The sequence below is a fragment of the Rhinichthys klamathensis genome, unplaced genomic scaffold, assembly GCF_029890125.1.
Source record: "Rhinichthys klamathensis goyatoka isolate OS25496 unplaced genomic scaffold, OSU_Roscu_1.1 h1tg000523l_1, whole genome shotgun sequence".
Classification (NCBI taxonomy): Eukaryota; Metazoa; Chordata; class Actinopteri; order Cypriniformes; family Leuciscidae; genus Rhinichthys; species Rhinichthys klamathensis.
Window position 1 is genome coordinate 586565 of NW_026607002.1, and position 14589 is coordinate 601153.

Below are 14589 nucleotides of genomic sequence, written 5' to 3' on the forward strand. Positions count from 1 at the left end.
CAGGCTCTCCCATGCGCTGGGGGCAATGCCGCATTGCTTCAAGTCCTTTTTGCAGACGTCTTTGAAGCGCAATTTGGGGCGCCCTGTGGTTCTGGTGCCTTCAGCCAGCTCGCCGTAGAGGAGGTCTTTGGGGATGCGGCCTGCGTCCATCCTCCTGACATGCCCAAGCCACCGCAGCCGTCTTTCGCTGAGCGTTGCATGCATACTGCTCATGTTGGCTCGTTCCAGCACCTCGGTGTTGGGGATCTTGTCCTGCCACTTGATATGCCGTATGCGACGCAGGCACCGCATGTGGAAGCTGTTGAGTTTCTTCTCGTGCTTTGCGTAGGTGGTCCATGACTCGCTGCCATAGAGGAGCGTACTGAGCACGCAGGCTTGGTACACGCGCAGTCTGGTCGTCTCAGTGAGGCTGGAGTTGTTCCACACTCGCTGATTCAACTTGGCCATGACTGCGGCTGCCTTGGCGATTCTGCTGTTGATCTCAGAGTCGATGGATAGCGAGCTGGAGATCGTGGACCCAAGGTATGTGAAGTTCTCAACAACGTCCAGGCTGTACCCATCGATGGCGGTGTTTGGAGGGGTCTCTGCTCCCTGCATCATGACGTTGGTCTTCTTCAGGCTGATGGTCAATCCAAACTCCTTGCAGGCGTGTGAGAGGCGGTTGACAAGCTGCTGAAGTCCGTCTGCCGTGTGTGAGGTCAAGGCTGCGTCATCAGCGAAGAGCATCTCACGGATGAGTACCCCTGTGACTTTGGTCTTGGCACGGAGACGGGCTATGTTGTAGAGCTTGCCGTCCGACCTGGTGCGGATGTAGACACCCTCGCTGCAGTCTTTGAAGGCGTATTGGAGGAGCATGGAGAAGAAGATACCAAATAGTGTGGGCGCGAGGACGCAGCCTTGTTTCACTCCGCTGCTGACTGGGAAGGCTTCGGATGTTGCGCCGTTGTAGCATACTGTGCTGTGCATATTCTCGTGGAAGGACGTGACCACTGCAAGCAGGTGTGGGGGGCAACCAATCTTCTGCAGCAACCTGAAGAGTCCGCTTCTGCTGACCAGATCAAACGCCTTTGTGAGGTCGATGAAGGCGATGTAGAGTGGCATGTGCTGCTCCTGACACTTCTCCTGCAGCTGGCGTAGTGAGAAGTTCATGTCTACTGTTGATCGGCCATCCCTGAAGCCGCACTGGGACTCGGGGTAGACGCGGGAGGTGAGGGTCTGCAGGCGGGCCAGAGCGACGCGGGCGAACACTTTGCCTACAATGCTGAGGAGGGAGATGCCCCGGTAGTTGTTGCAGTCACTACGGTCTCCCTTGTTCTTGTACAAGGTGACAATGTTAGCGTCTCGCATGTCCTGGGGGATGTAGCCCTGTTCCCAGCAGAGACAGAGGAGGTCGTGGAGTGGTTGTAGCAGGGCTGGTTTCCCGCTCTTTAGAACCTCTGGAGGGATTCCATCGCTCCCTGGCGCCTTCCTGCAGGCAAGGCAGTCGATGGCTTTGCTGAGCTCGTCCATGGTTGGTGGGGTATCTAGCTCCTCCATGACTGGTAGGTCTGGGATGGCGTTGAGAGCCGTGTCAGTCACCACGTTCAGCGTCGCGTATAGCTCGAGGTAGTGCTCCGTCCATCGCTTCATCTGCTTTTCCTGGTCGGTGATGACCTCGCCCGTCTTGGACTTGAGGGGGGCGGTCTTGGAGGGGGTTGGGCCTGTTGCCTTCTTGATGCCCTCGTACATCCCTCTTGCGTTTCCTGTCTCGGCAGCTCTCTGTATGCTGCTGCAGAGGTTTAGCCAGTAGGTGTTGGCGCAGTGGCGGGCGGTCTGCTGGGCTTTGTTCCTGGCAGTCCGGAGGGATTGTAGGGTACTAGGGCTTGGATTGGCCTTGTAGGCCAGAAGGGCTTTCCTCTTTGCCTCAGTCATGGGCTCCATTTCTTCCCAGTGGGCCTCGTACCAGTCGGCATTTTTCCGCTCCTTCTTCCCGTAGGCGGTGATGGCGGCGTTGTAAATCGCGTCGCGGAGGCGGGGCCACTTGGAGTCGATGGTGTCATCTGCTGACACTCCCTCGCTGAGGGCGTGTTCCAGCCTGCTGATGAACTGCTGGGTTTTCTCAGGATTGCTGGCGCAGCAGGCATTTATGCGTGGGCGACCCTTCTTCTTGGAGTGGTGCAACCTTTTGGGTGTAGTGTAATGACACACTACACAACCGTTTAACTTTGTTTTCTGTCAGCTGTATCAGGCGAAAGTGTAAACAAGGCTTATGGCTAGTCTAGTATGCAAAAATGTTAAGCATCTGTTAAATGACCACACAGCTATTGACATGTTAAAATACTGGAGAATATTCCCATCTTCCCACAGGAGAAGAAGCAAGCAGGAGGAATTACTCCAGGAGAAACTACGGACATACTATTGTAAAGATGGAGATTAAGGAAGAACCCTGCAGAATAAAAGATGAAGATACAGAGGAACACATAGGTTGGTGTCCATTCTTGATACTTCATTAATAACTGCTATTAAACTATGGATTACTTTTATTTCAGTCTTGAATTGTCTAATGTAATATGTTCATTTAAGGTCTGATGGAACAACGTGAAGTGGAGGAGAAAATCCATCAGTTTCAGAAACCTCAACAAAACACTCAAAAGATGGAGATTAAGGAAGAACCCTGCAGAATAAAAGATGAAGATATAGAGGAACAAATAGGTTGGTGTCCATTCTTGATACTTCATTAAAGGTGGGGTATGTGATTTGCAAAACGGCCGGCAGATTTTGAAAATACACAACTCAAAAGGTCCTACCTTCTTTCCTCCAACGCTGGCCCTGACTCGCTCGAGGGGAATGGGGGGAGGGGGGGATGGTACGACCGTTTGATTGACGCATTTTCTGTCCATTGATTCTAGGTGGTCTTGGAAATGATTGGCTGGAGTTTTTCGAGTCCTGCCCGTTTCACAGATTAGTAAATTGCTTAATTTTCATTTCAGTGCTTCTAACTCAATGGCTGTAAGTGGGTTAGGAATAGGATTTCAAGTGATTTAAAAAAAAAAAAAATCACATACCCCACCTTTAATAACTGCTATTAAACTAGGCATAACTTTTATTTCAATCTTGAATTGTCAAATGTAATATGTTCATTTTAGGTCTGATGGAACAAATTGAAGTGGAGGAGAAACGCCATCAGTTTCAGAAAGTGAAGAAGAGGAAACTTCAAAGAAGAGGAAAGAAATGTTCTTGCACCTGCTCTCAGTGTGGAAAGAGCTTCAAAACTAAACCAGGCTTGAAGACACACATGATAATCCACACCGGAGAGAAACCCTTCACATGCCATCAGTGTGGAAAGAGCTTCCCATGGGCATGTAATCTCAAAAGTCACATGCTGATTCACTCAGGAAAAAGATCATTCCGCTGTGATCAGTGTGAAAAGACATTTGTTTTGGCAGAGCAGCTGAAAAGACACATGAAAATTCATGCAGATGTGGAGCCTCATGTGTGTTCTGTTTGTGGAAAGAGTTTTTCACTGCTCGAATTTTTAAAACGGCATGAGATTATTCATACTGGTGTGAAACCTTATGTGTGCTTGGACTGTGGGAAGAAGTTTTCTAGATCCAATGACTTAAAAACACACCAGAGGATTCATACTGGAGAAAAACCGTACACGTGCTCACACTGTGGACAGAGTTTCGCTCTGTCAGGTGACATGAAAGCTCATGAGAGAATTCATACTGGAGAGAAACCACACAAGTGCTCACACTGTGGAAAGAGTTTCACTCGGTCAGGAACCTTGAAAGATCATGAGAAAATTCATACTGGAGAGAAACCACACAAGTGCTCACACTGTGGAAAGAGTTTCACTCAGTCAGGAACCTTGAAAGATCATGAGAGAGTTCATACCGGAGAGAAACCGTACAAGTGCTCACACTGTGGACAGAGTTTCTCTATGTCAGGAACCTTGAAAAATCATGAGAGAATTCATACTGGAGAGAGACCGTTCAAGTGCTCTTCATGTGGGAAGAGTTTCACCACATTATCACATCAACGGACTCATGAGAAAAAGCATTGTCCAAAGTTACCTAAGTGAGCAAAGTTCACATTCACAAGTAAATAATTTGATATTCATGAACCCCCCTAGACTTTTACACTGTTAAACATTGTCATATGCAAGTTATATGAAGTATCGTAGTTACCCTGTAGGGGTCGCTATGTAAACTGGTTGACTGGGACGTAGAGGTTAATAAGAGAAGACTGTACTTAGCTGGTACGTATGAGGGGATCAATCCCTGCATTTGAATTGTAACTATAACAACTATAACAGCTTCAACTCTTCTGGGAAGGCTTTCCGCAAGGTTTAGGAGTGTGTTTATGGGAATTTTTGACCATTCTTCTAGAAGCGCATTTGTGAGCTCAGGCACTCATGTTGGACGAGAAGGTCTGGCTCGCAGTCTCCGCTCTAATTAATCCCAAAGCTGTTCTATCGGGTTGAAGTCAGGACTCTGTGCAGGACAGTCAAGTTCCTCGACACCAAACTCGCTCATCCATGTCTTCATGGACCTTGCTTTGTGCACTGGTGCGCAGTCATGTTGGAACAGGAACATCCTGAAACTGTTCCCACAAAGTTGGGATCATGAAATTGTCCAAAATGTCTTGGTATGCTGAAGCATTAAGAGTTCCTAACTAAGGGGCCAAGCCCAACCCCTGAAAAACAACCCCACACCATAATTTCCCCTCCACCAAACTTGGCACAATGCAGTCAGGCAAGTAACGTTCTCCTGGCAACCACCAAACCCAGACTCGTTCATCGGATTGACAGAGAGAAGCGTGATTCGTCACTCCAGAATGTGAATTTATGCAGGAAAATGTTCTATGTTGAAGAGTTAAATTAATTACATTAATTGTGCATATGAGAATTTGTGAATTAATGGCAAATTTAGTCCATGAAATCATCATCCACATCATGAACAAATCAATATCGTGATTTTTTTTTTTGTCCAGCTGTTTAGAGGCTGAAGCATTGAGAACATATTAAAGAGACTTTCTTGCATTGAAATCACACAGAAACTCTGTACATTTTAGACTATGAAAATTAAAAAGGAACAAAACTTGTGTGACATTTTATTTAAAGAATTTACCTGTATACCTGAAATAAAGGGGTTAAATATTGTAACACTGATTAAGTAATATATTTTTTAAACAAAAAAAGCCACCAGATGTTTTTCAATTTATATTTAAAGAGGCGTTTACAATTAAGATGAAATAAAATATCCTCAGTGTCTGTGACATACCTGTTTTACAGCTGCTATCAGGTGTATAGAGATGAACTAACTTTTACTTTACATGAATTTTGGTCAATAATAAGATAAACATGAAATCTTGCTTAACAAATAACTTAAAGGTGAACTAAGTAACTTTTTTACCTTAACCGAACAGCTTTGGAGTCATTGTAATGTTTATATTAGGGGTGCAACGGATTAAAAAACTCACGGTTCGGATTGTTTCTCGGATCAGAATCACGGATCGGATCATTTTTCGGATCAGCAAAAAAGACAAAACTTATGTTTATTTGTCTTAAAAAATGAATTAAATTAAAATATATAAAATCAACTTAAAGTGCACAAGGCATAATATCTTATTTTTAGAGATATTAGGGGGGTTGACTGGTTGAGTTACCGAAACAGGCCAATCAGGATGCTCTCTGTCTTACATGCGCACACACGCAAGGTCTCTCGCTCTCTCCCTCTCTGCCGTTCGCGCGCTATGTATGTTATGCGCGCAGTATGTTCCGTCTCGCACGCGCGCTCTAGATTCCGGGAGATTTTAACTAATTTGAGGGCATCAGGGAGTCCCTGACAGGGAGCCGCAATCAATATGCAGGATTTTTATAAGTTAATTTTTTTAGGTCAATTCAGCGCAACTCCGGACTGTCCGGTCAAAATCCGGACGTATGGCCACCCTACTACACACACCGTCATGGTTTTATCCACTATTTTTAAATATCGGTTGATTAATCGGTCATCGCAAGTCAGTCAAACCTAGTTATTGTATCGGTAAAATCCACTATCGGTCGACCTGTAATTATTAAAATATTTAATTATTATATATGGTCAGTAGAACAATTGAATGTAAATGGAGAGAATGATGAAATAATTGTTGCTTATTTTAGTGCTGTAATAATGTTATAATGTGGGATAAAGGAACTCGGACTTACATGGGCCATTCTACAGAATTGATGCAAACTGCTGTTCACTCTTAAAAATGATGGGTTAAAAATAACACAACTTGGGTTGTTTTATAACCCAACCGCTGGATCAATATTGCACCAGACCAACAGTAGTTATTTTGACCCAGCAAGATGGGTTGGTCATTTTTAACCCAACATTATGAGTTAAATATTTTACCCAAATGCTGGGTCAAATTAAATACAATTCTGGGTTGATTCAACTACATATTGGTTGTACCCACATGCTGGGTCAAATTAATTACAATTCTGGGTTGATTCAACTACATATTTGTTATATAGTGTACCCAAATGCTGGGTGAAATGAACCCATATGCCAGATTAATTCTAACACATTACAGTACAATTTAAGAAAATAAATTGCAATAGACTACCCATAGCTATAAAACTGTTAAACTACAAACCTATAACAGAATACATGCTAGATTTATGCATATATTATGCAATAAACATTTAACAATACAAAAACAAAACAACAATGGAAGCGATATGAATTAATGTAATAAAATAAAAAAAATTCAAAGATTCCATTGTTGTTTTGTTTTTGTATTGTTAAATGTACAAAATACAATATATTAAACAATATAGCAGAACTGGTGCAGTTCATATCACTCAGGTAGGAAAACATTCAGAGCAAAACAACAATTCCGAATTAAATGGCTGAACATTCAACAGGCCAACAGTCTGCTATTAAGAGCCATTAGCTCTACTTGCAAGCAAGTATTCTACTTTGAATAAACTTTACCATTTTAGACTCTCCTCCTGGCATTTGTGGGGGTATGGTTTGCATGCCTTGGCCTCATGGAGGTACTCCACCATGTTTATTCCAGGCTAAAAAAGAAAAAATACAAGAGAGCAAGTGAGAGAGTGCGAGTGAGGACCAAATGTCTACCGACTACTATAGTAGAATTAAAATATAGACATTGTGAGGACCATTTTCCTGGTCCTCACTAGAGAAATTATTGTTTTATGATAAAGTAGCTTTACAATTTGGAAAATATTCAGTGCATCTCTAATTCAAAAAGTTGAACTGTAATAGTCATTTCATTGCACATAACGAAATATTCCAAACCTTTTTGGATTAAGTCTTGATGGTTATGGCATATAGTTCACATTACAGAAAACAATTTAAAAAAGGATTCAGACCTCAATTGACCTAAAAAGGCATAAATCGATTGATGGATCTATCATTACAATAAACATGCTAAGAAAATGCGGGCGACCCACCTATCTGGCCGATAGGCAGCCGGGTTAGTTGGTCAGATAGGTGGCCCGCAAATGCTTTGTAGATTTCGAAGACTTCTTTAGAGTCAACCTCATAGAGTCAGGTCCAAATGGGTTAAAATACAAAAGTGTCAACCTTCTGATAAATATGTAATTTCTGCACTCAATACTTTGTTGGTGCCTGTTTTAGAACAAATGACTGCATCAGTGCGGTGCGGTACAGAGGTCATCAGCATGTGGCACTGCTGAGGTGTTCTAGAAGCCCAGGATGCTTTGATAGAGCTTGTAGAACGGCTATTTTACGAATACTGTCAGGCTATATTTGATGCCTATAGTATAGTAAAACAACCCTGGATATGCATGTGTGCGTGCACACATTCTTGAGCTCAGATATGTTGATAAAATGAATAAAGTTTCCCATTTAGATGTGCTTGAGGACTTACGGGCTTATGTTCGAGGAAGGCCAAGCTGCATTCCTGAATGGTGTGGCGAACCACTTTTGCACCACGGCCAACTTTGTAAGTTGTAGGTGAAAGCAAGGCTGGCAGCTGCCTCAGGGCGAGTTCCTCAACCCCATCTGTAGGAAGACATAGGTGTCAATACGATGTGGAATGGCATACCTGTGATTCCACTACACTGGAAATGTGTTGACGCTGAGTTTACATGGTGTACTGCACGTAATGCATAAAAAGACTCTTGATACCCCCTGAAATTTGCCTTTTGCACTTAACGCAAGTATAAGCCATCTTCCCAATGAAACTATTAAATACTCAGAAATAATAACAGTGTGTGGAAAACTGAAGAATTGAGCCTCTGATGTCTACATTGATCTTACAAGTCCTCTAAATGTTTTGATGAACTTCAGCCTAGGGCCAGCTCTTGGGATCAACTGGTTGATGGTAGCATCATCTAAAATAATCAAACTCTCCTCATCAATCCCCTCGCCTGAAAGACAAAAATAGAAAACACAAAGACATCCTTGTTTTTACAACAGAGTACAAAACAAAAATGTATGGGTAATTAAATGTAAATTTAAAAAGATATAGTAATAAACATGTAGGCCTATTCCATCATTTGTTATTACAAAATAGAATGAAGCACTGAAAGCCTACAAAAGACATGTGCCCTATTCATCTATTGGAGTCACATCTACTGCTCTTAGATACTGATTAATCACAAGTCATCAATTTGGAATTGTTCTTAAATCAAACAAAAGGGGCTCGTGTAAACGCAGCTAGTGAGCCACGCATCTCACCCCATGCAGTGGAGCACAGAAGCATCATCATGCCCACTCAAACAGCACCTGTCGTGCCCAAGGTCGTGGTGATATTTCCCCCTATAAATTGATTTTATATCTATCCAAACCTTATTAAATAGGTAGGCTATACATCATCATATATGTCAAGTTCTTAATATTAATCGATAAACTATTGTTTGATTTAAGAATAATTCCAAATTGATGACTTGTGATTAATCGGTATCTAAGAGCAGCATCTATGTTATCCTAGTTATCTCAAAATAACAGGATTAAAAAATAGGATCTAAATGACATATTTATGTTATGTTATGTTATGTTATGTTAAACATAACATGTTAAACGTTATGTTTTTCCTTCCCCGTTGATGCTTCACACTCCAGTCCAGTTGATGGCGAAAATACACCATTTATTGGCTTGTCAACCGCCATTAAACGCCAGAAGAAAAAGAAGAATCAACAATAGAAGAAGACGTATGGTGCTCGCTCAGCCACAAGTAAAACATCTTGGTCAAATCTTCAGCTGGAGTCTAACGTGAGTTAGTTTTTATGTTGTACTGATTCATGCTCATTTATCATTTCTGTGCAGAAACCGTGCTTTTCTGGCTGTTCACAACATGTCGCGTCTAAAAATGCGAGGAAAAAGACGGCTGGGCAGTTGAAACAAATGATCAGCTCTCCGATTCTGTCAATTTTATTACAAAATTCAAACAATAAATATACTACCGTTTTGGTTTCGCTGTAACGCCTCAGTTCAAGCAGCACGTGAACCGATTATCTCTTACTCTTTACTAACGTTACTACTACTAGGTAGGCTAATAGTAAATAAACACGAATCAACAATAGGTATGTTGAAGGATACAGTACAACTTACCGAAATGTACTTGCCGTTCATAATATTGATTAATCAGTGTTTTTCAACCGCGGAATGAGGTCAATTAAACGAGAACAATAACGTTACGTTTACCTCGGGAAAGCCATTTGATGACCAAAGCGCGTAAAATATATGCGTTTTATTACATATTTGTTAGGCTATAGTTTTACTTGGGCTATATTATTAAAATATATTAACGTTGTTATTATAATAAAAATGAATTATATCGAATTTGAGTTAATATTTTTAACATTTAAAAACATACCATCGTCCCGAGATAACAGCAGAAAAGCAGATGGGAAATAATTAGCATAGCTGCTGTTCATAATATTAATGCATTCGATCTGATTCAACAGTAGTATAAAAGGTAAGCATTATGTGAATGTTTGGCTAAAAAGATGCGTCTTTAATCTAGTTTTAAACTGGGACAGCGAGTCTGAGCCTCGAACAATATCAGGAAGGCTATTTCAGAGTTTAGGAGCTAAATGTGAGAACGCCCTCCCTCCTTTAGTGGAGTAAAGTTTTTGATGTAAGGAGTAAAGTAATGCATTACAAGTTACATGGTTTACTTGCTCTAAATGAAAGAGAAAGTAAAATGCTCACTGCCGCACAGTTATGAATGTCTGTGCGGCAGTGAGCATTTTACTCTTGCTTTCAAATTAGCACCAATTCGGGAGCAGCAATTCCTTGGTGGCTTCATTATTATTCTTAATGAAAAACACAACAACATCTATATTTGTTTTTTGCTGTTGTTTTCTTTATGTACTTATTTGTATTGCATTGTTTGCTTAATAAAAAAAAAACCCACAACAACAAAGCAGTACAATGACAAACTCGCTTAAAGGTGCTCTAAGCGATATCACATGTTTTTTAGGCCAAAACATTTTTTGTCACATACAGAAAACATCTCCTCACTATCCGCTCGCTGCCTGTCCCCTGAACACACTAACAAAACACGGTCTCTATAGACACCCCAGGCTCCACAAACGGCAACTAGGCTTGCTACGATACTCGGTGTTACCGGTGTAACATCTCTTGCCCGCCGCGGCACCGCTCCCCACTGTCGATTTGATTTTTTTTTTTATAAAATGATTTAGTTCAGTTAAGCCTGGAACACACCAAGCTGACGGTCGGCCGTCGGGCAGTTTTTGTGCGTCGGCCGACTAAGTTTCCTCGGTGTGTTCCGCACGGTTCCTTGCCGTCGGCTGAGTTTCGGCCAATTCGACATGTTGAATCGGCGTCGGGCCGTCGGTGAAAGAGGGAACTCTGATTGGCTGTTCAGCTTATAGTGAACGAGTCAGTGCACGAGAATAATAGCAAAACAGCGAGCAAAGAAGTCAAAACGGTACAGATAGAAGGCTGTTCTTATGTTACGTCATCTTACCTGAGTGTTCCTTGGCGAATATTTCAATATTAACACGAGCAGAGTGGAATAAAGAAAGTGTTTAGCAGGATTGATATTTAAAACGGTAAGCACGCACTGCTTTGTTTACGGTATGTGTATCTGCAGCCGACAGCGTCGGTTTCCCCTTTTTGAATGACGAATATAGAGAATATATCTGCAGAAATAGACAGTTGTCTCATTTACACGCAGGCGCAGAACGCGCATTCTAGCTGACAGTCGGCAGTAGTTCTCTCGGTGTGTTCAAGTGCAGCTTTTTACCCCGACGAGAGGCGACAACACAGTCGGCTTTCATCGGCGCTAGTTCGTCGGCGTCGGCTTGGTGTGTTCCAGGCTTTAAACTGAACATGTCTGCTTAATAAATCGTGAGCCGAACGAGAGTCGCCACACAGATCAGCAACAGGAGTCAGGTTTCATTCATCATGAGAGTGAGGAGCTGACTGACAAGTTGATGGAGGAATATTTGGTGTCAAAGCGAAATGTAAAAGCGCCTATTTAAGCAAATTTGTCATTGCACTGTTTTGTTGTTGTGTTTTTCGTTAAGAATAATAGGATAATGGACTAACCATTCAAGTAATCCGCCCCGAATTGGCGCTAATTTGAAAACAAAACTAACGTGCACGTGACAACGGGAGCGGAGCGAGCAGAACAGAGCGAGCGTTTTCAGTTTATTCCTATGGAAAAATTCTCCCGTTGACGTGAAACGACAGTGGGGGCAAGTGATGTAACTGGTGTTGCGGTAACACCTGCAACACCAAGCCTAGAGTAAAGGAATGCATTACAAGTAACACATTATGTAATCGGAATGACTTTTTTATGTTACGAGTAAAGTTATCCATTACAAATATCATGTTACGTAATCAATTACTTTTTGATTTAACGAGTAAAGTAATGCATAACAAGTAACATGCATATATAGAAGGAATGGATGGATATTCCGGAGCAACTTGGCATTTCTGACTGGCCATCGGCCATCTTGGTTTGAATGAAAATAAAATCGACATGCAATGTCTTTCCACTTGGTGGCAATAGCCGCTTTCCGACCAGAGGGATTTTTGCAGTTCCTAGAACCTAACGTTCCTATAACCCTTTTTTTCTCGTGTTCCGACCAGACTAAGTTGGGGATTTTTTAGTTCCTCAGACCGTAGTTCCTATAACTCTTTCAGTACCTAGTCTAGAGCGAGGACTTTTTTAGTTCCCTTTCCCTAGGTCTACGTTGATTGGTTCAACTTATAAGTCACGCCCACTGTCAACACGGAACTTGCAGCGCGCTGTCTGCAGAAACACTGCCTGTTGCAATTCGCCTATGTATGCTAACTCATAACTTAAGACAAACATAACGCATTCAACCAGCTAATTGCTAATGCTAGCTAAACTTACCCGTCGTTTTGTTTGCCTCCTGCGCTCTGCTCTTCTATCTTCTTCCATCATATTACTTAAGATCATATTATGCTGGAGCCTTCGTCTTCTGTGTTTCTCTGTACAGAACTCAAGCATAGTCTTTAAACGCCGCCGTTCGTACTCCGTTATTAAGGTCCCGGCAAGGCAGAACAGGAACATTCCGATAGCCTCCTCCATGCTGGTTTGTTGTTGTTGTATGTGGCCGCGCTACGTCTAGTGATGACGCCATAAAGACTGTCGCCGTGCTTGCGTCACTCCCTTACCCCTCCTACCAGTTCCTATGGCCACTTGGCCAGTGTGAACGCAAACAGCAAAACCGAGTTTGGGGGAGAGTAGTTTTTAGAACTGTTTAGAAGTGGACAGTTCCTATTAGGGTTGTGCCGATAGACGATATCATCGTCCATCGTGATGGCTGACAGACATCACGATGTTAAGCCAGCATCGCGATCCCCCCCCCCCCATGTTTCCATGGTGACGCGTCATGCTTGGCACGTGATTCACCACAGCCAAAATAGTATGTATGCACGCTGTATGACAGATGTAACGTTAGCGCTTTTATTTCTAAATATTACAGTAACAAACCTGATTACCATGTCATTAACTATCTTCTATTCCGATTCTCAAATACGTGTAAGTGAGTTTGTTTTGTTGTTTAAAAAACCTTTATAAATGATTTTGATCTGTAACGCGAGATGGGCGCCGTAATGTTTGTTCAGACCGCAGTTCAGAGATTCATGTCTATTGGGTTTATTACAGCACGTGAATTCATCAGTTTCTCCCGAAATACATGGCCGGTGAACTGGGAGAAGAATATAGTTAACTTTATAGTTACTTAAACTGTGTGTCTGATATGAATGAAATCCGTCGGCAAATATATTTGAATGGGTTGTGCTGCTTCCATAGACACCATTGTGTATTTTACAAACTATAAATGTATTGTTTTGCTATAAATTATATGCATTTAAATGTCTGAAACCTAAAATAAACATTATGTGGTTAAAAACACTGAATAGTTGTGATATATGACAAGCGATGAGCGCGTCCGTCTCTGGCTCCGCGCAGCCACAGCGCGAAAGCACAGTTTGAATCTGGCAGTTATGCCACGTCACTGTACATTCGCTCTTAGTGCTCAGCTGCTGCAGAGCGTGCCGACATCGAAATTGCTGATGAGATGTAGAGGAAAATATCTCCGCGTTGTGCCTACGCCCCTTAGCTGTTCTAAATCCACTGTAAAACACGGCTTTGCGGGGCTTATTGCTTAAGTGAAAAATTAGAATGTTAGCCCCGCCCCTCCTCCCGATATCATCGTCCGTCGCGATGTTTCACTGTACACATCGTCTGATGCCAAATTGGTAGACATCGCACAACCCTAGTTCCTATAACTAAGTTCCTGTAACTACTTGATCGGAAAGCGGCTAATGCATAGGATGATGCACTAGGGTCCACTGTAGAGGTTGATGTACAATAAGGGTGCTCCGATTGATCGGTCGCCGATCATAATCGGCCGATAATTGCTTTGGGATGTGTGATCGGCAGTCTCTATAAAGGCCGATCAAGAAAAGCCGATCAGATGACGCAAAACTCGCGAGACCATTTTTTATGCCGGGTTACGGGTTCTAATCCGTCAAGCAGGGACACGTTTCTGTGCATGCATTTTATTTTGTGATTTCACCGGAATGAATAGAGAGTCTCCTCCACAACGGTGATAGATTGAAGCGCGCGTCTGAGTGAAGATTGCGCGAGGCCGCGAGCCACAGAGAACACTGTATCCATGCAACTGATCGCCGCGGCAACGAGCGCTCAGCTTGAGTTAAAAACAACACATTTTAGCGCTAGATCTCTTATTTAATAGCGAACTAAATGAATGCTCTGCTAGTTAACTGGAGATGTTTTATTTATTTGTATTAGGTACATCCGTGCGTGCCTCAGTGTTACAAAAATTGGTGGGACAATATCAATCCTTAGAAACAGTGGTGAGACACGACTTCACTGGATCTAAACAAATCAATCTAACCATAGATGTGACCAGTAGTGGTGGCTTTCTTAATCTGTTTAAAATAATTGTGCAAGGGTTCTCGCAAAAAAGAAAAGAAAAAAAAGACCAAAATATTGATGCTTAAGAAGTATTTGTATTTGTTGTTTTTTTGTGTGTTTTTTCTGCTGTGCACTTTACTACCTGTGGTCCTTTAAGTGTATTAGAAAAACTGATGGCTGACT

General features: G+C 42.4%; 1 protein-coding gene across 7 annotated transcripts in view; it reads left to right on the forward strand.

Moving 5' to 3' along the window:
* Nucleotides 1-14589, forward strand: part of LOC130073050 (zinc finger protein 239-like) — an 84538-nt gene that overhangs the window by 49433 nt on the left and 20516 nt on the right. For 3 of the 7 annotated variants that reach the window (XM_056238456.1, XM_056238455.1, XM_056238457.1), the window contains exon 4: nucleotides 2563-2691. In XM_056238456.1, the coding sequence (XP_056094431.1) occupies nucleotides 2563-2691 (129 nt within the window). Of the gene's footprint in view, nucleotides 1-2346; nucleotides 2464-2562; nucleotides 2692-3125; nucleotides 4106-9189; nucleotides 9231-14589 lie in introns of those variants that run through there. The other 4 variants (XM_056238459.1, XM_056238463.1, XM_056238458.1 and 1 more) reach the window with 3 other exon arrangements.